The sequence below is a fragment of the Osmia lignaria genome, chromosome 5, assembly GCF_051020975.1.
Source record: "Osmia lignaria lignaria isolate PbOS001 chromosome 5, iyOsmLign1, whole genome shotgun sequence".
Lineage (NCBI taxonomy): Eukaryota > Metazoa > Arthropoda > Insecta > Hymenoptera > Megachilidae > Osmia > Osmia lignaria.
The window spans coordinates 5837453-5861366 of record NC_135036.1 but is presented as its reverse complement, the minus strand read 5'-3'; the positions used below and the strand labels follow the sequence as shown (position 1 = coordinate 5861366).

At 39.5% G+C, this 23914-nt stretch overlaps 1 protein-coding gene across 3 annotated transcripts; it reads right to left on the bottom strand.

The window, feature by feature from the left end:
- Positions 1-65: 65 nt before the first annotated feature.
- Positions 66-23720, bottom strand: Pur-alpha (Purine-rich binding protein-alpha). Of its 3 annotated transcripts, XM_034332070.2 has the most exons (8): positions 23262-23720; positions 21274-21324; positions 12416-12534; positions 12202-12304; positions 11860-11978; positions 11434-11661; positions 10999-11178; positions 66-1161 (listed from the first exon to the last, which is right to left on the bottom strand). In XM_034332070.2, the coding sequence occupies exons 1-8, from the start codon at positions 23296-23298 to the stop codon at positions 850-852; spliced, it is 1149 nt and encodes a 382-aa protein (XP_034187961.1). In that variant the 5' UTR covers positions 23299-23720; the 3' UTR covers positions 66-849. The 3 variants fall into 3 exon arrangements, with proteins under 3 accessions (XP_034187961.1, XP_034187959.1, XP_034187963.1); XM_034332068.2 differs by lacking the exons at positions 21274-21324; positions 23262-23720 and adding an exon at positions 19453-20442; XM_034332072.2 differs by lacking the exons at positions 21274-21324; positions 23262-23720 and adding an exon at positions 14308-16738.
- Between the last annotated feature and the right edge of the window lie 194 nt (positions 23721-23914).

Genomic DNA, 23914 nt, shown 5'->3' with positions numbered 1-23914 from the left:
TACAATGGGTGTTCTTATTCCGCATTTTGTTTTTTACTATTAAAGTAAGCGAATCTAGGGTCAAATCCAATCAATAACCAGACACATTTATTGCAAAACTTATCATTATTATCTCATGCAAGAACAAGCAAAATATTAACGCAACCGATCCGTCTCTACTAAAATAAATGAGAAAAAAAGAACAGAAATTCGCATCATGTTATTCGATGCCTCTTTTCTCTACTTAACAACACTTACATAACGTTTCTTCGTTTTCAAATTGTGTAAAAAATGGTGCGTTGCCCGATTTTGTCTATTAAAGTATATTGGTGTTTCAATTTTGTATTAATTCTCAACTACGCGTTATTCGTGATAGTTTGAATTTGCTACTAAATCAAAATGGCGTCCGAACTTAAATCCAGTCGGGTTTTCCAACCGGTATTAATGTATTAAAGAGTCTAATTGAATTTACGCAAAGTCTCTTCAAAATTTTTACGTATAACGGTATTTGTAATGAAAATAAAATAAAATATAACTTTACCGTGTCAGGAAACACCGAAAATGTAACTTTATTTGAAACGCCAGAAGCCCATGGAAGCACGTGCGCACGCACCACTTGTTAACACGAAACCCGCGTTGAAACTAATCTAAACTTTTCAATAATCAACAAGCAAACTATTCCCGTAAGAGTTGAATATTATTTTAGGGAAACTAAATTATTCACGAAACGATTCGGAACACAAAGGAACAACTTAAACGATACAACCCCAAGCTCCGCGCGGCAAATACTAAACCGGATCGCGCTACCCACGCCGTCACTACCGCGCTTATGATCGCGCATGCGCGGGTGCGCAGAACACCTGCGCAGTATTACACCTGCACACTTTCTAAGCGCGGCACTTCTTGAATGTCTTGCGACGCTGCTGAACCGCTAGAAATATTCCCCTCGGACATCGTGCTTTTGCTTGCGCTCGACGTTGTTACAGCAGAACCAGAAGACATCGGGATATCAGTGGTCGTCGGGATTTGTGAAGCAGGAGCGGACATGGATTTTTCAGGAATGATCGAGGATGGTTCCGCTTGGCGTGGCAGGGATTTGCGTCGTTTCAGGGACTCACGTTGTCGTTGGTCGGCCTGCCGCTTTTCCGTTTTGTTTTTTACGCCACCGACTTTCTGCGTTACCTGTCGAAGTCAATATGTCAGTGTAGGATTTTCTGACGCGCAGATCATTGCTATACCTTAAGGATCATTAAAAAAAAAAAAAAAAAAATAAAGAAATGACAACAGAGTGCCGGGAAGAAGGTAGATTTAAATAATAGCTTTATGGCGGGAAAATTCAAATGTTACAATCTCGTTCAAAATAATATTCTTTTCTTTACTGGTTTTCTTCCAGGAACTCTAATCATTCTATAGAGTGATCCGTGTAATCAAGAATAATTATAGCTTTTTACAAACTGGAAAATACAAAATAAACTGTAAAAGCAGATTTTAACAAGCATAATTTTTCTAGTCTATTCTTATATTGAAAACAGCTATAATCATATCCCATTATATGGAACACCCTGTACACAAACGATACGATGAAAAAATAGGCACTAAATATTTCTAACAAACTTTTTCTCCCTTTCTCCTTTTTTTTTTAACAAAAGCAGTTAAAATTGTTTAAGACCAACATTTAATTCCTATATGTTTATGCAAATGGTGCATACACATTTTCCTCGTGGTACACTTTGAAGATAAAAAATGTTCGTTTCCCTAAACCAACTCGCGTGGACGTTTAAAGACGATCTCTAACTATCGACAAGATCTTTAAAATAATAAATCTCTTTTAGAATATCGAAGGCGAACGTCGAGCAAACGCTCCTTGTATTGCACCGCTGATGAAAAAGGAAAATGAACTACGGCTTATCTCTTAGGATACGTTAGCATCAACGTTCATCTTCTTCGCGATGAAATTATATTTTCAATAAGGATTTTGCAAATCGTATAACCATTAAAGAACAATTTCAATCCGAAACTGTTCCCGGATAAAGTACTTTTACTTGAGTATAATAAAATTGAATTATGATTATGCAAATTCCCTTTGATCTCTGACAAACTGTTCTACCTTCACATAAGAAAAATTCAATTTCAAACAGAAATGCTCTAAGCTAAGCGAACTATCTATGCCGAAAAGAAAAAAATTCTATTAACGAAATAAAAATAAAATAAAAATAGAAATCAATGACTCTATAGGGGGTAGTATCCTATAGTATCTTTCTTCTCGCTTATCTCATTTTAATACCAGAATAAAGTGTATTTTGTTATAAGAAGATTCTCGTTTCACTTCAGTTACAGAACATTCTAACTAAAATTTAAATGCTGCACAATATATCGTGTTTCGCAAACGTGGTCAAGATATTCTCATTGGAAAGAAGCGTTCGCCGGAAGTACGTGTCCCGTACGCACGTTGCATCGAGTGCGCTAAACAATTTGCTATCAAACGGAAATAGGAAGTGTGATGAGAGGGGGTGGGTGGGTTGGAGGAGGGTGATGCGGTTACTGGATCGATCAACTTCTTTCGTCCACGGTGATAATAATGTCCGGGTAAAAGTATAGACAGTAGAAATGTTATAAAATGAAATGCTCTGTTACCTTGTAAAACGTGTTACATTTAACATCGAGGCGATGAATCATTTTTTTTTCTTTTTTTTTTTCTCTTTCTTGTTGTTCAATGATTTTCGTTTTCAAACGTGTTGTGAGCCGTAGTAGTACTGTTTCTATTTCTCTGTCGTTTGTGTTTTCAGTTTCTTTGCTTTCATTTCTTTTCTTTTTTTTTTTCGTTTTTTTTTTTGTCTTGTTTCTTTCATCGAACACACAAGTCAAATAGACGGACAGTTGTGTCATGCTTAAAATGAATGTCGATTTTTCTTATCATTATTTTTCTTTCTCTCTCTCTCGCTCTCTCTCTCTCTCTCTCTCTCTCACATTCTCTTGCTCTCCCTTTATATTTTTGTTAATATTTTTTTTTCTTCTTACGATTTCCTTGTCTTCTAATCATACAATCAATCGACGCGTACACGAACACACACACACGCATTTGTAGCACGTGTGTGTACCCCAGTGGTTCGATTTTCTTTTTATTCCCTTTTTTGTCGTTTTGTTTTTTCTAGCAACATTTTTGGATCATTTCTTACAATGCGGACGAAAGGTCGTCACCAGTGGTCGCTTACGGTCGATCACTGATTATCGATCGTTGTATTAATAATTATAAGATGACTCCGTTCGACCACTCGGTACACGATCTTTCGCCCTGTCGGCTCTCCCTCGTTTTTCACTTTTAATAGTTAATATATTAAAATATTACAAACTATGGCGAAAAAACGTTGATTCGAAGAAATAATTAGTATGAACCATATATCCGGCGGATTATCCTCGTGCTCGTAACATTTTGAAAACTTGACTCGATTAGCTTCTTCTTTCATTTTTTTTTTTTTTTTTTTTTTCATATATATATATATATATATAACAATAATATTATGCTGATATCGATCCTCGAAATAAATAACGTTTAAGAGCTGTTGAACGTTCCTAGAGTCATTTATAGCGTTTTACCAATACCGGAGATGATGCACCATGAGAATGAAAAATAATTACTACCTTTTTCCCATTCGAGAAATCATAAAGGGACTCGATGGAGAAATATTTTCATTAATTTATCCTTTCGTTTTCTGTTCCAATGCAGAGCACTGTGGACATTTCGGACGAAACCTAGAATACAATTTAACTATCAATTCTTATAACTATTTACAAAGTTTGCTAAAGGAAATTTCATAAATGGCAATGAAATATAATAAGATTAAAAGGCACGAATCGCGGTAATCGTGAACGTATACAAGGAGAAACGCTCGGCCCGTTTCTGCCGAAATATTAACTCTCTGCCGTCGAAGGCAGTGGAGATTTTCAGGCAGTGATATCGTTCAAAGATCGGTGAAGAATAATTTGAAAAGTATATCAACGATCTAAAGGTACACCTATCGAATCTTTGCAACGTGAAACGTTTTTTTTTTTTTCTGTATCAGTTGACCAGCAACTTTACAAAAGATTCCGAACCGACAACGATACAGTGAAAGAACAATTCTAAAGAAAATTTCTAAACGAATGCAAGATTATATCTTAATCTTAGATTAATCAAGGAAAGTGTCCCTGTGGACATCTAACACTGTTCAAAAATATTTAAATTACCAAATTATAAATAAACTGAAGAATATTATAATAAAAATTTACATATGAAAATCATGAGGGTGTATTTATCATTCATAGAATTGTAAAAATCAATAAAAATTGATATCAAATGAAGAAATATTTTTGAACAGTGTACACTCCGAGTGAACGTAACTTTCTCTTAATTAAAAATAAGTGTAAGGAGAGAAAATTAAAAAAAAACATGTCTCCACCTGTACACCCCTTCTAATTAAAAGAACTCGAAGAACTCGGAGTGCGAGTAATAAAAGAGAATAATTTTCATGGATTCATAGAATCTTCCTAAATTTTGTATCCCAAAGGATTCGATCGTCCAGTGTCACGATGCTTCAACAATGTAATACAACGTTAAACAATAACGGCCTTGCGATGGGTGAAAAATTGTTCTACGAGATGGTTAGGGTGCATCATCCCCTCGATCGGTACACACGCTATTTCCTTCAATTTTCTTAATGAGATAGCTCGCTTCGTCGGTTATCTCGAGTATACACGCACATGAACACATACACGCACGCATGCACACACGCGAGAGCGCGCTAAGAGGAAGAAAAGAAAACGCCACGCTGAAAAACTTCATCCTCCCTATTTCTCTCCCTTACCTCTGCAGGGAGAGAAAACAAGAAAACGGCGATTATCGCGAGAACGGTAAAGGAAAGAAAGAAAATGTAACGTCGTCGATCGAGGTGTGAAAAGTGGCGGCCGTTCGGCACCTTCCGCTCCTATTCATCGCATTCTTATTCCCCGCCCCCGTTTATTTCGCACGGCGTTTTCGTTTTTTTTTGCACGTACCTTTCTTACACGCCAGACCTGAGCGGGCCAATTGAAAAAGCAAGAGAAAGAAAAAGTTAACACGCTCGAGCGAGGATGACAAACGTAAACACGATAAAAAGAAGATGAAGAACAATCGACGCGTTCGTTAACAGGGTTCGATAAAGAAAAAAGAAAAAAAAATTCCATCATAGACCACTTATCTTCTAAAATAATATAACATATTAAATTATATTATTTTTCAGATTATACGATAGAGTTTGATTTTTCACCCCTTATTGGAAGAAACAGCCTGATAGCGAACGCGTTTGAAATCAAGCAAGAAGAATGGTAGACGGTGTGAGATTATGTTGAAAAAGTAAAAAATAAATTTGCAAATGAAATGGAAAAAAAAAAAAAAAGAATCGGCCCCCTCGAGGCCGGTCCTGTACGATCACCCAGCCAGGACACAACTGATAGTATTCTCTCGCAATAAAATGGTACTAGTAGTATTAATAATAGTAATAATAAGGAGGATAATCGTAATAATAAGTATAATGACAATATAATCGTAATAATAATAATTAATAATAATAATGATAATAAGAATAATCGCAGCGTGCGCAGGGTTTTCATACCGTGGGCGTCGTTCGATTATCTCCTGTCGCAAGCAGCGGAGAAGGGAACAGCTTATTTTAACCCTCTATCGGCGCGAGTAACTTTCAGGTAACGTATCAAATTTTCGTGGTTACTTCGAAACGTTCCTCCTCTCATATTTTTACACTGTGCACCAATGTTACTTACGAGTAAGGTAACGTGTACGGTTATTAACCCTTTTCCTAAAAAAAGTACAGAAAATATAACATAATAAAGTATAACTCTACTTAAAAGAACAAAAAGTACTCGGGCTACGAAAGATAATTATATTATTTAACCCTTGAACAGCGGAGCCTAAGTCAATCGTGTCCTAAACAAGGATAAAATTTACAGTGTAAAATTCAGGAAAAAAAAATAATATGAAGTACAAAATAAAATTTGAATTGTGGCTCTCTCCATGGTCCGCCGCGCTGACTTGGGGCGCTCTCCATGGTCCGCCGTTCGAGAGTTGAGAAAAACATTATATTCTTACTTTTTTAAAGGGTCAATCATTGTACAGTGGTCAACAACTATACACGTTACTCTATCATAATAATTAAATTATGGAATAATAATGGAAATACTGTGCTTTAGAGTTTCATCGCCGATTAACAATGCACGTACCGTGAAACGGACTTCACCGAACAGAAAATTCGGCCTATAGAGGGTTAATGCGAGAAAAACGTCGTGACGATAAAAATTCGGGGGTTAAATTATCTAAACGCCTCGCCATAGACGAACAGAGCTACACCAGCGAGAAGTGTAGTTAATTAAAATCGAAACTTTATATATGCACAAACATACGCAGGAACATATACACGCTTAAACACACGCACACGTAAAACGCTCTCTTTGTTACACTTTCTCTCTCTCTCTCTCTCTCTCTTTCTCCTACGGGAGATTGATTATTGTATATTTAGTTAACAGGACATATTCGTCGTTTGGTTCTACACGCGTTTTATTTAACAGCTTGCGAAACACGGCTCTGGTATGGAAACCCTACGTGATAATAGCAGTGATAATGATAACAGTAGTGGTGAAAGCCCCACCAAATATAAAAACTTAGGCGTGGATCATCGGCTAACATTTCTTTTCTTTTCTCTCTTCTCTATCTCACTGTTTATTTTAATATTCAATCGTCGACGAAGAAAGGAAAAAAAAAAGAAGGTTCGCCGATCACCAAACCGTTCAAAAATGTATTTTTTTTTTATACGTTTTGTTTAAAACAGCAAACGAAACACCAAGCTATTCTCTAACAATCACCTTTTTCTTCGCTATATTGATTAAAAAAAAAAAGAAAAAAAAAACATTCGATAGATAACTAATTAATGGTCATTATAAACTGTGTGTATGTGTGTGTGTGTGTTTTTTTATTTTTTTTTCTCTTCTTCTCGTTTATAATCCGTGTGTATGTGTGTGTGTGTGGCGATAGTAGACGTTACTTCTTTTTTTGTTTTTGTTGTTTTGCTTTACTTCAATAGTAATTCTCTCACTAGACACGATTCAACATATAGAAAGTTTATCGTTAATTATTTTAATAATAATAATTATTATTTATTCATTTATAATTATTATCTTAAAGCTGTCTAAGGACTCGCTGCGTGGCAGGAGCATCGTGTTTCTTCATCTTTCATTCCCATTCTGTCCTTTCATTTTTTTTTTTCTTCACCTCCTTTTCCTTTTTCTTTTTTAAATACTTGTCAGACGATTTCTTTCGTTTTCCTTTTTTTTTTTTTTTTGACTCTTGTCCCTTTGTGTTCCTCTCTGTTTTTCCATTTCTTCTTTTCTTCTTTACTAGTTAGGTACGCTGTAGTCGTCGTCCTCATTTTAATAACGTGTATTTGTTTGTTTATTTTATTTATTTTTTTTTTTGGATATATGTGTGTTCAGACACTGTGTCCAGGGTCTCACCGTAGGTGTACGTGTGTGTATTTTGTTTTCTTTAATATCCTAAATATCTACTACTTGTTGATGCTTTGTAATTTGTAATTTTGTATAGATCACAATGTCATACCATCTCCCGCCATTGAACGATCTCGTTTCATCTATGCCTTTTTCTTAGCCGTTTCCATCAGAACGCTCGGTTTGGACATTTCTTCTTCTTCTTCTTTTTTTTTTATACACTTGTGCACAGATCGCGGGTTCGCCGACCCCCTTGAACTCAACGAAACAGTTTGACGAAGTGTTTAAAAAAAAGAATTAAAAAAAAAAAAAACAAGAAACAATCGATCAAAGGAAAACACGAACAATCTGTTCATTTTTATCTACTTATCTTAGATATCATTTTTTTTTTCTTTTTTAATAATTTGCTATATTTAGAACGAGAAAATAAAAATTCAAACTATTCACTTTAAATTGAAGAGGATCGGGGTTCTTCGTACCATGAATTCACCCACTCACTCGTGCGTATTCAAATTTGTTAATTGTGATTTATATTTCCATTTATATCATCAAAACCTACGTGCTAAGTAAATTCAGACCAGCCGAAATTGTCGATTCATTCACCATTTTTTTTTTTTTTTTTTTTTTACTATGTTTTCTCTCGAAGGAAATGCAATTAAAGAAATATCCTTATTCGAAATAGATAATAGGTTCATTGCTAAAAAATAAATAAAATTCTTCTTTTTTTTTTTTACTCATCTCTTCGAACGCGAACGGGAATCGGTACGCGTTCTCCATTTATCTTTATCTTTTTTACTTTAATTAAATAGCACTTTATGCGTTTTTTTTTTTTTATTTAATGCATCTATGCCGCCCTTCGACTCTCTCTCTCTCTGTTCACGATTGTTTCGCACCAGCGCGAAACATTTAGATTTATTATTTTTTGTTTCTTTACGGTTTAATCGTCGTTTCGATTCGAAGAAACGCAAGAAAACGGATAGAATATCATTTCTTATCTTATTTTTTTTTTTTTGTATTTTTTTTTCTTTTTTACGTTTTTCATTTTCATTTATCATTTGTTGATATTAGCACAGCGTTGCAGAATCAAAGCGTATTAAGATTTTCCTTTTCCACTGAGAAATAACTCGACTCGCGTTATATTCTCCTCCGACTCGGTCGTTCGTCATGAAATTATTTATTTATTTGCCTTTTCACTTCCATTCGATTTTTTGTTTATATATATATATATATATATCTTATTTTTTTTTTGTTTATCATTTCTTTGTAACTTTTCTTTTTTTTCCTCGTTTTCTCTCTATCTCTCTGTTTGTCTCGTGGTTACCATTTCTTTTTTTTTTTCTTTTCTCCCCTTTCTTTACTCCTGCGTCCATGGAGACCGGACCCAAACGACTGCCGGCCAGCAACACCCTCAATTCGATTGATCACAGCGTTCACCAGGGCTGTACGCAGTCGCCTGGGTCCATTGGACATTGGCATTTCGTTACAATTATACAGTTATATAGATTCTATATAAATACCTAATATGCATTCGTATAATACATACCTAATATGCAATTGTGTTAGAACTCGGCCGTCACTCAAACGTAACGTAAACCACGTACGCGTGCACACCGTCTCTTGTACCGTTCGTCTTTCGTGATTCAATATAATTCTTATATCCGTTGTTACCGTGTTCACGTGCGACCGTTGTGTTGAACAAATGTATACAGATGATACATTTAGATGATTTAACGATGAATGTGTGTGTGTGTGTTCCCATGTGTGTATGTGTATATGCGTGTACACGTATATCTCTGCACCGGCGTCTCTGGAATCTGTACAGCCACGCGTATGTCGCGCAATATCTCAGTACGAATCGATGAAACAAAACGTAACATAATTAACTTCGTACAATATACATTATCATAGGGATTCGTATATCCGGCTAGAATTTCTTTTACCTCTCATTCATACACACACCCACACACGCGCACTCTTCCATAATTCTCTCTCATCTATATGTTTATATATTATTTTTCATAATTACTTTTCTTTTTTTGTTTCTTTCTTCATTTTAATAGAGACGTCGTTCAGTTTAGCAAACGAGTGTGTACGGGTGTCGTTCGCTCGTCGAGCGAATAAACGCATCTAACTTTGTTCCCTTCCTCGACCAGCGACGACGATTCAACCGTCGACGAAAAAGATAATAACGCGATGGACGTCGCGTAGGTGATCCCACGCGACGCTGATAATTCTCGCGTAACCGGGTGATTGAAAAAAAAAAAAAAAAAAAGAAAAAAAAAGAAAACGAGGCTCGTTTCGTCAGCGTCGTTCAGAATCATCTCTGAACTCACTGCCTTCGCGTGGCTGTCTCGTTTTATTCTAGGGTTAAATCGACAACAAGTGGATACCGGATTTTTCTTTCCTTCTTTCTTTATCTAAATGACGCGTACCACCCAGGCGATATAATCGTTAATATAACAACTATTCATTTATTCATAAATTCTGAACGATCAAATTCAATTGTAACGTGATTTCCACTACAGTTCATTTCCTATCGACGATCTATATATTTTCTTTTCTTTTAAGATTTCCTCCTCACCGTACACCCTCCCCAGTCCCACCCCATCGAACGAATTGATCAGAGAAATAACGAAGCGGGAATTTCGAAAATGCGAGAAAAAAGAAACACAAGCGATTGGGCACGCGGAAACAGTTTGAGGGAAATGAACGGTAGTACTTATAACGTTAATCGATGGCAACTCGTATCCACCTAAAAAGACATCGCGCAATAATTCTATATAATTCACGATCCTGTCGCTGCACGCTTCCTGCTTTAATCGCGCCCAACGACAGGGCTCGTTTTCTTACAGCGCACGCACACACAATCATCCTACCTTTTCGCTATTCCTCATCGTTTAACCCCTCTATTTATCTTCTCTCTCGCGTGGTCGACAAGATCAGAGTGAACGCGATCCGATGACGATATCGCGTGCGACGATTTGAAAATTTTCCTAAACGAATATCTCCTTGCGATCACGAATCTATGAATTTTCTCGAATTTTCTCCGCGGTAACGCGGAAACCCGTTCCAGGCGAGTTCTTCTTTTTTTTTTTCTTTTCCCGAGTGTGTGTGTGTGTGTGTGTTCATTAATTTTTCTTTTCTATTTAAATTTATTTTCAGTCAACGACGACGAGTGACGGTGATAGTGACGGTGGCGATAACGATGACGGTGACGGTGTGACGGTGACAATGACGATGTCGATGTCGATGAAAATGGCGATGACGATGGCATAGACTCTGACAAGTTCCTTATTTTTTTTCTTTCTCCATCTCTCTCTCTCTCTCTCTCTCTCTCTCGGTTTGTTTGTTTAGTTTCGCTTAATGACTTGAAAACGAGTTACGGTTATAATTCCAAATGTTCGAGTTAAGTTAAAGCCTTTTTCACTTCATTAAGGGAGAGTCTAAATTTGGATTGGGGTTAGGCTGTTGTGAGGTCGATGGTGATGGTACCTGTGCCACCACCGAGCCCCTCCCCTCGGGTAAGACATTTCCACCGCCGCCGCTGTTCATGCCCACGTTGCTTCCGGCACCTCTTTCTCTCATCCTTTCACAGTAATCCGCGAATATGTCACGGAAACGCGCCCATGATTTCTCTGGTACGGTGATAGCTGTTCTGAAGTGCGTCTTCACCTGTAAAAACATACCCTTATTTACATAATATTCATGCCAATTGAACAAATTCTATTGATCTTTGTATTTCTCTTTAGAACATAAATAAATTTGAAAATTCAAATTGAAATATCTTCAGAGTACAAAATCAATCGATAAATAATGGAACGAAATACAGGAAATTTCGAGTATCTTCGTAAAGTTTTCAGTTGAATCAGTGCGATAGCTGAAAGGATCAAGAGAAACCCTGTATTTTTAGCCCGCCGCTGTACGCACCTCGGAAATTCTCATGTAGATACCACGGTTATTCTGGCCGATATCAAAATAGAAATTCTTGCTATCCACGCGCATGTATCGTCCCTCTGGTAAGTCACCCTTGAAACCGCCATCGTCCGTACCGTACTCCTCGAGGAGGTCTGTCAACGCGTCGCGAAACTCGATCATACCCTGTGCAGGTATCGCGATCTGCGTCCTCGGCCCTCCTCTCGTGATCGTCTGCGACACCTGCGAAAAAATAATCCGGGTTAATAAGAAAAATAATTTTTCAATTTATATATAAAAGCAGATGAACTATGAGAATGACTATATGGGTTGATCCTTCTGAAAACCTTTAACCCTTTCAGTTGAAGAGGTATATCCAAGATTGATAGGCTTTAATGTAGAAAGCAAATGCATTGGCTGGTACATACAGGGGCGACTCACCCGCAGGAAACGGCCGCGAGTATTTTCCTTCAAGTCCAAATAATACCGCCTGTTATCCTTGGTCATCACCTCTGACTTCAGTTTCCCATCGTCTGGTACGTTCTCCGAGCTTGGCGGACCTGCATGATCAGTGGGTCGAACAAGAAAAGAGATTTTAAATACTTCTCATTAGTAAATTAATAAACTTCACTGATTTTGGGATTCATATAGGTTTCAACTTTCTCCTTGGACAAAGGAGATAATCCTAAATCTATTGGAACAGTATACTTTTTATTATTCGTAACAGGTAACAAAGTTGAATGAAATCTGGTGTCATAGGGATAAATGAAGATTGCGGTTTACCTAGGGATGCGTAAAAGTCACTAAACGTTGAAAGGTAGTTCCGGAACTCGGATGCTGTACTGAGTGCCAGGTAAATTTGACTTCTCCTCCCGTCCGCACCAATCTGTAAAATGACAAAATAGAGATTCTCCTTTCTTCCTTTTTATCTTCTCTCAAATTCGCTGAAGTTTCATTGCTATCAAATGAAAAGTCGATGAAAATTCTTATGAAATACCTCGGCTACTTTGATAAACCTTCCACGTCTGTTCTGTTTAACATCCAGATAGAATCTTTTGCTCTGAATCTGCAACATCTTCGTCGCCAACTCCTGTTCACCCTGCTGACTCTGCTGGCCTGAAATTAAACAACATTTCTCTTTACAATCTTTCAGGCAATATTTTCAATTCAATTAGAAAATTTTTATTTAATAAAATTTCTTCTGTAGGAATACAATTTTATAAAATAGAAGAAAATCTTTCAAGCACCAAGTAACTCGTCCCGGCTCGACTTCACCCCTTTCTCGACCTACCTATTTCCATATTTTCCATAGTTTTTCAAACGCTATCATTCATTCCCTGTTGAATAGGAATTTCATCGAAAGATTCCTACGACCATTGCTGTTTCACAGCCATCGAAAGGGAAGAAGAGGGACAGGGAGAGACGAGGGTGAGTCCGGAAAGAGGTCACCTAGTATTTATTAGGTCAGCTAGCGCCACGCTCTTTGCCGGATTCCCTCGTCGAGCTACGTTTCTGGGTCGAGCTGCTGAAATACGATAATCACGAGGAGGACGAAGGGCGAATCCTGGACACCTGGTTAGAAATTGACACGTTTCTAACGGTAGGAAAATATAGACGGATCCTGCGGGACAGGACGAGAACGAGCGTTCGACGAAACCGCGAAGCAATGTTGCTAGTCCTCGTCGGGCGATCAATAACAGCTGCACCAAAGAGGTCAACGACCTCTTTGGTATCCCACTCCACCCGGATACACCTAGTTTTTCGCGTTATCAGCCTCGTCTTAACCTTCTATCCTCGGAATGTCTTCATTCTGTTCCGTTTCTTCGTTTGAATTGAACGGGGATGAAGAGGGACGGTTTGAAGTATAATTGAACCCATTTATCAAATCAATTAATTCCAAGAAAATTAAAAATATAGAAATTGATAAAATATAAAAAGTTAAGCATTGATTGAGTGATATGGCACTAAAATTTCAGGGGAAGTTTGATGTATAATTGAACCACCCATTTGTCAAATTAATTAATCCCAAAAAAATAAAAAATGTAGAAATTGATAAAATATAAAAAGTTAAGCATTGATTGAATGATATGGTACTAAAATTTTAGGGGAAAATTTTTGGTATTATTAAACGGCCCATTTGTCAAATCAATTAATTAAAAAAATAAATAGAAATTATAAAAACTGTAGAAATTCATCAAATATAAGGGGTTAAGCAGTAATTAACTGCTAGTAATTAACTGCTAAGCAGTAATTAATGGCACTAAAATTTTAGGGGAAAATTTAACCGCCCATTTGCCAAATCAATTAATTCTAAAATAATAATAATAATAAAAAGTTAAGCATGAATTAAGTGCTATGGCAGTAAAATTTTAACAGATCCCAAAAGTGGAGTTAATCACTTTAGCCTGGAAGTGGCTCAGAATAAACATGAACGATCTAACTTAGTTTAACTAAATTTTCATAATCAAAAATCATTAATATTTCACAGACCATAAGCCTATCAATAGACTTAATGATGTCCATTAACGTTCAAAATCCAATTACCTTAACTTTGATAATTATGTTGTAATTAGGAGAAAGCTACACAAATTAATTCAATTTTAATTGATCATTAAATTACAGAGGGATAAAATAGCAACCTCTAGACCTTCAAAAAAAAAACAACATCAAGAATAATAATAATAAAAATATGAATAATCCAAAGTAACAAAATAACTGGTCCACTTTAACCCAACCAAAGTTGAATATACAAAATTTGAATTTCAAAGAAAACAACCCAGTGTATACAGATGTTGGTAAATGAAAAAAGGCAGAGGATCGATGCCCAGTGCGAAACGTGCGTCGACCGATCGATCGTACGGTAAAGGTATTCCCCTCATTGTTACGTACTGGACTGTTGCAGGCTGCCCGGAATTGGGACAGGGCTGAGATCGCCCTGGAAGATCCTGCTCTTGAACATTCTGCCTACACGTAACGACAGTTCATACACCTGAACCTACTCCTCTACTCGTCATCCCTCGCGTTACATTCGCTCCCAAATCCCAGCCTCTTCGTATCCTCTTCGTTCAGAAGCTCCTGTTCCCCGAATCCCGATCCATTCGGCGGGGATCCGTTAGCCGGTTAATCCGTGACATCTCGTTCTCGATCTGCCTCCGTTGGAGGCTGGCTGGAAATTGGGACAGGGTCGAGAACACTGGGCGAAGAAAATGCCTCTGCTCGACGACATCCCCTCGATACGCGTCCTCGTCACGCACTCCCTTCGCTCCTCTCATAACAGTCTCATTAAACTCTGCCCACCAGCAGCAACGGCGCGAACGAAATTCTCAAGAACCGTCTTCAACTCCGCATCGTTCCAGTTAGGTCATCTCCTGCTCGGTAAACACAGTCGCCCTGTTCCCTCCGGGATAGGTTACCTCCGGGTTACCCATGGGAACGGTCCATTGAAAATGGCATAGCGATCGCGGCCCGCCTTTTAGAAGCTGACCATTATACCGCGTCCATCTCGATCCTCCTCCTCGTTGCCGAGCTGTGTCCCTGCGTCTCCCGGCGCCCCAACACGGTCCGTCATTCTTCGACACCCACGAGTCTTTCTCGCTCGCGCGGCTCAACTCCACCCTCGGCTCCCTGCCTCTACTAGGTCACCATTTATTATCAGGAGACGAGGCAGGCGCTGGAGCTCCGACTGTTCATCGATGGCCGCTGCAGCCCTGGGTGTCCGGCAGGAACGAGGCTGCTGCGGGCTGCCAGGGAGGACGGTTCTTGGTTAACATCCTTGGCCCTTCCTCGAAATGGATCATTTAATAAGAAACCTTTCAAATTTTCTACTCCATGTTACGTTCTCTTCGAAAAGCACCTCAGTCCTTAGCCTCGGTGCTTCGGTTACTTGGCCCGTTTGTCACTACTTCACGATAGCCGTGCGGAATTCACCTTCGGTATCATCTTTGACGAATCTCCAAGTTCCCATAGTAAGTTTTCACAATAAGGATAGATCCGTTCTGATCAACGACACCATTTCCACGTGTTTCCTTCTCAGGTAAGTGGGATATTCTTCCATTTTCCTCGCGTATTTTCGAGACTAGGTGGCCCAGCTGGTGGGCTGTCGCCGCGGTCCTGTTCCTCGCGGGTTTACGAGGACTCAACGCGGACGTCGAAGACGGGACACGATGGGGGTGGGCGCATTGATCTCTGCGCCTGGAGCGCGACTCGTGGCGCTGCAACGACCTGCCTCAATACGAACTGCATATTTCCGTTCTCCCCACCGCCGGATCCTCGTTTCCATGAACGGCCGCCCCGACCACGGATGCTCTGCCTTCGACGCCTCTGCGCGTCGACTCGTCAACCCCAGCCCTCCCCACGCGTACTGCTGGTGGAATTATAATTCTGGACACTTTGAATAAAAATATTCTTTATTTCATATTTGGACAGAAAATGTATATTCTGCTATGCTAAATTGATACCGTAATATTTTTATTGTAATCTATGATGTTTATATTTAATATTGTCACATGATTTGGTACGTAAATGTTTTAAAATTTTAATTAAAAAAAATCTAAACTGTGTTGTTATTTTTGTTCTTGCGCCTGGCAACACGAAACGTCGCATGATGTGAAATAGCCAATCACAGGATGAAAGGATATCCAACGAAATATTAATTTTTTTCTACCTCCTTTGATGTGCTGAAATTGTAATTTTTATTGTATGTTAAAAGTATGGCTGTAAATGGTCTTTTTACTGATTTTTTTATATAAGCAACGCCTTAAAATTAGAAAACAATGATTATTAAATAATTTGGATAAATGCGAAATTTAAGTAAAAATTTAAGTGTCCAGAATTAATTCCACTAGTGTACATGATCCCTCTCGATCTTCTCCTCGTCTTCCCGATGAATCGGTTACCCAAATTCGGCGTCGACCGCTTTAGTTCCAGCCTCACGGCCGTTTCCATGAACGTTGGAAGTCTTTCACGGCGGCTCGGAATAGAGTCGTGTATTTTTGTCTCTTGTAAATTTAAAACGGCCTTTAAACGGATCCAATAATTTCATTTCAATACCGTCACGATTCCGGAAGCTGTGGATGATTTCTATGGAAATCTCCCTTAGAGGTTTGAAACAGAGGAGCGTATTTTGGTTCCTTGTGAAATTAAAGGGGCTATTCAATCGGTCGGCCATTTCAATTTCAATGTTGCTGCGATTTTGGAACATTGGGCGGTTTCTTGGAGAACTGAAAATTTTCCTTGGGGGCTTAATATAAAAGGGTGTAGGGTAATGTATACAGTTTTTAATCCTTTATCTATAAAATATAGAATCCCTGGACGGCGGACCATGGAGAGAGCCCCAAGACCGCGTGGCGGACCATGGAGAGAGCCACAATTCTAATTTAACTCTCCTCTTCATGTTCTTTTCATTTTTTAAATTATACACTGTCCCTTTAAAAATTATTCTTCCCAAGACGACGGACCATGGAGAGAGCCTTAAGACGGCGGACCATGGAGAGAGCCTCAATACGACGGACCACGGAGAGAGCCCCGCTTCTAATTTAATTCTAATGAAATCTTTCACAAGCTTCCATCACTTGAAAGTTTGAATAATTATTAGAAAATTTGTAATTTGATGTTCTTGGAGAAGGATGAACTGGAGTGTGTTATTACTGCATTGCATCTTTTCATCTGTCTACACTCTTCAAACTTATCTTAGCCGACACGCATCAGCGATTGTCGAAGATAGACTGTGCGGGCTATGAATACATCGCGGGCATGCATGATTCATGATGAACACGAGCTCGTTGAATTTTTGTACCGTTAGAAACGAGGTAAAGGTTCTTCAACGATGCACCGCCGATTCCGAATCCTACCTACTAAATGCATTTCTGTCCGCGTTCGCGGTCTACTTAACTTCCTGCTCGAACATGTGTAAAACGTTCCCGATAAAAGTAATTTATTCGCGTTTTCTGTTGCACAATTTGTAGCTGTTAAAGAAATTCGCATAATTATTATAATTTGTTTCTCCAATGGGATCGTTAGGTAATTGAAAATTATTTGCACGCGAAGTTGTAAAAAAGGCCGCAAATTAAATTTCTGATTATTTAGTTTAACTCTCCGTCGTTTTGTTTCACCCTTGAAAGATATGCTTATCTAAGCGCATCGTTTAACACGGTTGAATGAAGAAGAATATTGAAAAAGTATGTGTCAAATGAAATTTCAGTTGATACGATATTATAAATTTATTCGAGGTTACCAGATCAAGAGGTCACCTTTCATTGCTATTTCCTGTCATAAAACAATAAAATTTCATTCGAATAGACGTCGTAAATTAATTTTGAAAAAAAAAAAAAAATAATAAATTTAAGAAATTACTTTTATCAATCGATGATGAAACAAATGCTACTATTAAATGACAAAAGACTGGTTTCTTAAATATCTCGGTTGAAATTAATATTTATGAAAAATGGTTATCGACATTAAAGCGGAAGAATGATTAATCAGCTTCGTCACTGATGAGGAAAGTCACATTCAAAAGAATTTTTTTTCCCCCGCTGACTCAGTATGTAACTAAAACCGTTGATCTTGCGCTATCAGTAACACCAAACATCTACCCAGAACAGCAATAATTTCTTGAAAATTTTTGTTTTATTTAATTCAATAATAATTTAAATCTAACCAAATTTGTGGACATTTAAAAATGAACCAAACCAACAAGGCGGAAACTAGTAATATTTTACGAATATGCTAATTGGCGGGCTTAAGATTCGACCTAGTTACTTTTAATTACAACCGCTCGTCGATACCATTCGAATTAAAACCTAGAATTTTAATTAACTCGTCGCAGATCCGCGACACTTATCCAATAAATAAAAATGATACTTCAGTATCAAAATCATGAACGAATGACACCATATGTGTCACATTTCCAACTAACTAGACACCAATCGCTGTCATACGTTAAATTCTCTATTTAAAAAAGCACGTGTAACTAGAAAACCGTCTCGAGTCCTTGGCATTACTCGACTGCATGCTTATCGGTTCGCTCGACCATTCTAACTGTTCAAAGTCTAACAATCTAAAACGTAATAACATACGAGCAGGATCGAGAAGCAAACTCATTGACGTAGAAAACGTTAATTAGGTGCAGAATTCAATAAATCACTAGGCGAACTGAATAATGAGGTTAGATCGAGTCTTCATTTCCATCCCATCTTTCTTTATTTAAATTAAGAATTTAAGAAAGGATGCAACTATTTAGTGAATCTCCATTTCCAAACTTTGGTTTCGTTAGAACAAGTGACGAAAGCGCCAATGGATTTCTGCGAATTCCGCGTTCGTCTGTTTCTCACGGTCGGTAAATTATCTCCGTGAGAGACATGCTGGCCGATAAAGAACGAGACCGAGATTCGTGAGGTTGCATACATTATTTTCTAATTACTTGATGCTTGTATCTAAAGCTTGTTTCATTTTTTATCAGTGTCGCTCGGCGTCTCGTGAACAATTCAATTTCCGCGAGACTACAGCGAAGAGTTAGTTATTTTTTTTTTTTATCATTTCATCCAGATCCGCTATTTTTAATCCCCAGTTCTTAACATTTACCGCCGTTACTGAATCATCGACCAAGTATTTCAGTAGCGTAACTACTTGTGTTCCAAATCCTAGAAACTTTTCTTTTTTTCCTCCCGTTCCGCAAAATGCCAACGAAACGACGGCTTATTTCCAGGCCTTGCATCACGCGACCTAACCTAGACCGTTCATGCAAAATTCCTAGGGATGTTTTTAGATTTCGTTATGATGAAATTAGGACTAGAGTTTGTGACGTTTGGAATGATTCTTTTTAGAAAAGAGTGATAATGTCAACGTGAATTGGTATTTAACTGGTGATACGTCATTTTTATGTAAGTTTAAAATTATAATTCATACGTTTATTGTACGTTAGCATGAAAAATTGAATAAATAAACTTAGCGATAGCAGGTTATCAATATCGTATCGTATTTCTGAGGAACGGTATGTTATCAAGCCTTTAACTACCACGAATATTGAGTAACAGCTACCTTCAGGACACCAGTACTGTATTTTGCCCATAGTGTCACCCCAGCCGTTCACCGTGTTTTCCTGAACGTCACCTTGCGAAATTTCTACGATTTCTCCCATTTTCTGAATTATTTCAAACACTTGTAATCTATAATATCCTTGTGTCATAAAAATCGTTCATAAGGCGAGATCCTCGTTCGGGTTCGTTTGTAAATCCACCCAAAACCTGTCCAACATCACTGAACGCAGTTCTCATGAAAACACTGATCGAATGACAGGTTCGATATACTTTTAGAAACAGTGCCCATCAAACACAGTTTAAATCTCCGTATCGTTCACTTTTAGCGATAGAAAGGTAAAACATCACAATTTTCTAACAGCTGTTTCACTCGGAGAGTAATCCACGTTCGACGATAAAATAAGGCACTGTCGCGAGGAGGAAAGAAAAATTAGCAACAGATTTCATGCGTGAACCCGATTGATCGCACGAGTGACTCGTTAGTCGCCCGACCGATCACCGACTCGCGCTATCTTCACGGTGCAACGGACTTCAAGCTGGCTTTACCGCTAAAAGATTAAAGCAGGATTTCCAAACGGCGTCGAAAGGTACGGCGAACGAAATATCACGGTGCCAGCCCATTCGAAACTTTCACACACAGAGAAGGCGGAACGAGAACACGGCGAAAAATCGGTACAACGACACGGTGTCACAACCGAGAGCGCGGTGCAAAAAAAAGAAAGAAAAAAGAAACCGTCAGTATAACAGTGCAGTCATATCGCGATGACACATCGCGTTTCGCCGATTGGTCGGGTGCATTGTCGTCGCGATTGCTCGCACTCGATGCCGCACAGCACAACGCGCGTTCTCACAGAACATTATTCGTCGAATGTGAAAACTGGACGCCAACAACGATACCGAACAACGACGGTGCGCCGTCGAACGCGAAATTGTACACGAATGACGTGCCGGTCATTCATGGAGCCCGCCGTCATGCCGATGGAATGCGCACATCATGGTGGTGAAATCGTCTCGACCAATCAGCGGCCGTTTAGCACCGGCTTCTGCGTTCGCGAACCACACGCGCCACGTGACTTCACAGCCCGACCACGTGACACCGTCGCACCTCCCACCACACGACCCAGCACCACGACATGATCGGATGACGTCACGACCAGCTGACTGCGCTAGTACGGTTCCCTACTCCTCTTCCTCGTCTTGCTGCTACTTGTACTCCTTTTCCCGACTTCCATTTTTCCATGAATCCATTTCGAACCCAATGAAATTGACGGGATAGGACGCGTCCTATTACCAACGCTCCAAGAATAGATCTCGAAAAACAGTTTCCATGTTGAAGGTGACAATTTTTCGTGAAGAATTCGAGTCGAGAATATACATAGACGCTATGGAAACGAGATTCTGCAAAGAGATCTATAATTTGAAGCGCACAAGCGGCGTTGTTTCACCATGCTTTAACACATAATTAAACATTATTAAATTTCTTAATTTCGTTCATATTCCTGGCATATCATAGAAATTTAGCAAGGCGACAATTTTTATGCGAATATTAAAATAAAACACGGTGTAGATTGATTTATCTGAATGTTCAAGCCCACGTTGCGATTTATCACCCTGGTCTTCTGGTATCGCTCGATAAAACCGAGGTCAATATTGTTCAGTGAAATCGAGCAATCTTTTTACATAATTTTTGCGGAATATTATTGGGCCGGTGCCAAAATTACATAAACATAAACTAAATATAAAGCACCAATGTTACCGGGATTGTTATAGAAACAAGGAACAGAAAGAGTATCAATTCTTTCTTTTTATTTGCTTTACTTACTAGGATCGAAATCGGTTCCTCCAGCGTCCATACCGCCTGGATTTCCATATCCTGAAAATAAAAAATGACTGTTAGCAATCAAGTATTTGGATAAGAATGAAATAAACCGAATACCAAGGGCGACGTTTCGTGCCAGTTATCAACCACAGGTATTAAAAATATTTTCCCGCTCTAAGAATCGTAAAACGCACACTAGATAGCGTTTACATCGTGGTAACCTAACTACTAAATTCTGCACTGAAATTCCTATACAACTTCCAATCATAATTCATAAAACCATTGTTATGAAACTTAACCTAATTACAAAATAATACAACTAAACGTTGTTGCTGCGACTTTTTGAATTGAGAATGAGAAAAATAAAAGCAGTTGTAGATTATGCTAATGAGGCTGACCTCGAAGAAACGCGTGTTATTCATGGATTTCCAAATCCTAATGATGGGATACCGTTACCAAATAGCATCGATGATTTCCTTGTAATATATATTCGTTAATTAATTTCTAAACGATATATAGCGATACAAGTCGATTTTTTATACTTATTTAATCTTATAAGTCACCGCTGAATTATTGACAAACTTCTCTACCGTCGGTTTCACATGTGTCCATGAAAAAAGTATTACATAATTTTCTCACGTTATCAAGTACATTACATCGATTGAATTTATATACCGTGTTCGTTTCAACTGAAACCGCAAGTGTATCTTCGATTGCTGCTACCGTATATGAACACACTTGTACCAAATACATTTCCAAATATTGATTGATCCTCTGTTTTCACTAAGTAAGAATATTTGTATTCTGCAATCAATGTTTGTTCAGGCATCAACGGTTGCAATACGTATGAGAATTGTACGGTGACGCGAATTCTCGCTTGATATCGGTACGTGATTATCGAGATTCCCATCGATCGAGCGTATATTCTTTTTTAAAACGATAATGCAATTACTCCCATCGCTAGTAGATACACGTCGTGGCCGTTTCGTTTCGAGGCCAAGAGCCAGCAGTTTCTGGGGTGGGGATCGCCTATGGCACGTGTGAAATTTACGCGAATCGTGGCCAGACGTGGTTCCTTCGTTTTGCGTGTGCGCGTGTCCTGTCGAACGCGTTCGTGTGCCTTTGTGTGTCGTTGGGTCGCATGCGTGTGTGCCAGATAGGTGGATAGGCAAGTTACATCACGCGTGTTCACCCGGGACTATTCCGGTTGTCTGGTCGAGCGCGGTCAGGGTGCCTGTCACACGGAACTGACAACAGACCAGCACGGTTCTTAGGGAGCGGGACTTTCAAAGGGAACAGCTGGGAGGGAACCGGCATTCGGGGATGCATAGAGTATCGAGAGGTTACCAATATTCAGCTCCGCGAGGGCTGAGGACGTGGAAGAACGAGAGAAGGAAGAGAGGAAAAAGGACAGAAAAAAGGGGGGGAAAAATTAAAAGCACCAAATAAAGAAGGAGAGTAATAGGGAAGGAAGTCGAAAAAGAGAGAAAGATTGGAGTACGGGGTGCGCGGTAAAGAGGGAGCCAAAAGGGGAAGAAAGACAGAGAGAAAAAGGTGTGAGAGAGAAAGAGGGATCCAACGGGAGTGAGAGAGAAAGAGCGATTAAGTCGAAGGAAGAAAGAGGACAGGGTTTGTCTCTCGGCCGATACGCGGCCGGCCATCTTGGATCCTGGGTATCGTTGAAAAATAGCAATTCTTTTCGGCGGTTGACAGAACGCCACGAGGGCCCAAAGGAACGATCGGACGTGTGCGAGCCCGCGGTACTCACAGACCGTGCGCGGAGTAACGGCGCGGATCAACCGCGAACGGAGGTCGTTGCGTTTGCTCACGAAAAAGACGGTCCTGGTAATCGGAGGCGCAGCACACGGTGCCACGGACACGGAAAGATGTCGGGTCGGGCACATTTTCAACACGTATCAAAGATCCTATCCAATAACGAAACACGTCGAACACTCGTACAGGCAGGATTCATTGAATCTTCTGATTCTTACTTTGCGGTTGGTCGTCCAGGCTTTCCCGGTCAGACATTGCTCTTAACGCGGTCTCTTTCTTCGGTTCCACGCGTCGTCCCTCGACGTCTCGGCAACAGGCCCCGATCACCAAAAATCCCCGACACTGTCCGTGGCGCGACCCCGATATATCACCACTAACCAGCCAGCTCACCAACCCAGCACACCACTTGCGAATTTTTCACTTCTTCACACACCACGGTCCGACCGCCGACCGACCGTCCGTCCACGGCACCAGTCGTCACCACCACCACCACACGCTCGCTCGCTCTACACCGTTCCACGCTCGCTGGCCCGACTCGCGCTCGCCCTCGCTCGCTCGCTCGCTTCTTCGTCTTTCACTCTCGCACCACCTCCGATCCCGTCGCGATACGAAAGAGTGAGATACCGCTACACTTACTCTATGCGAACGCACACACTCCTGACCTTTCGTCGTGTGACCTGCGCGTGTCCATCTATATAAGACTGTCTCATAGTCACGATACGATCCAGCTCTGTTCTTCTTTCTCATTACAACGCTAACCCCCTTCTCCTCCTCTTTCTCTCACCTTCATTCTTTTTAGCGGTTCCTATCGTTTCATCTTCGTCCAACCAACTGGTTATGCTTCCATTTTCGGCCGTTCGGTAGCACCACC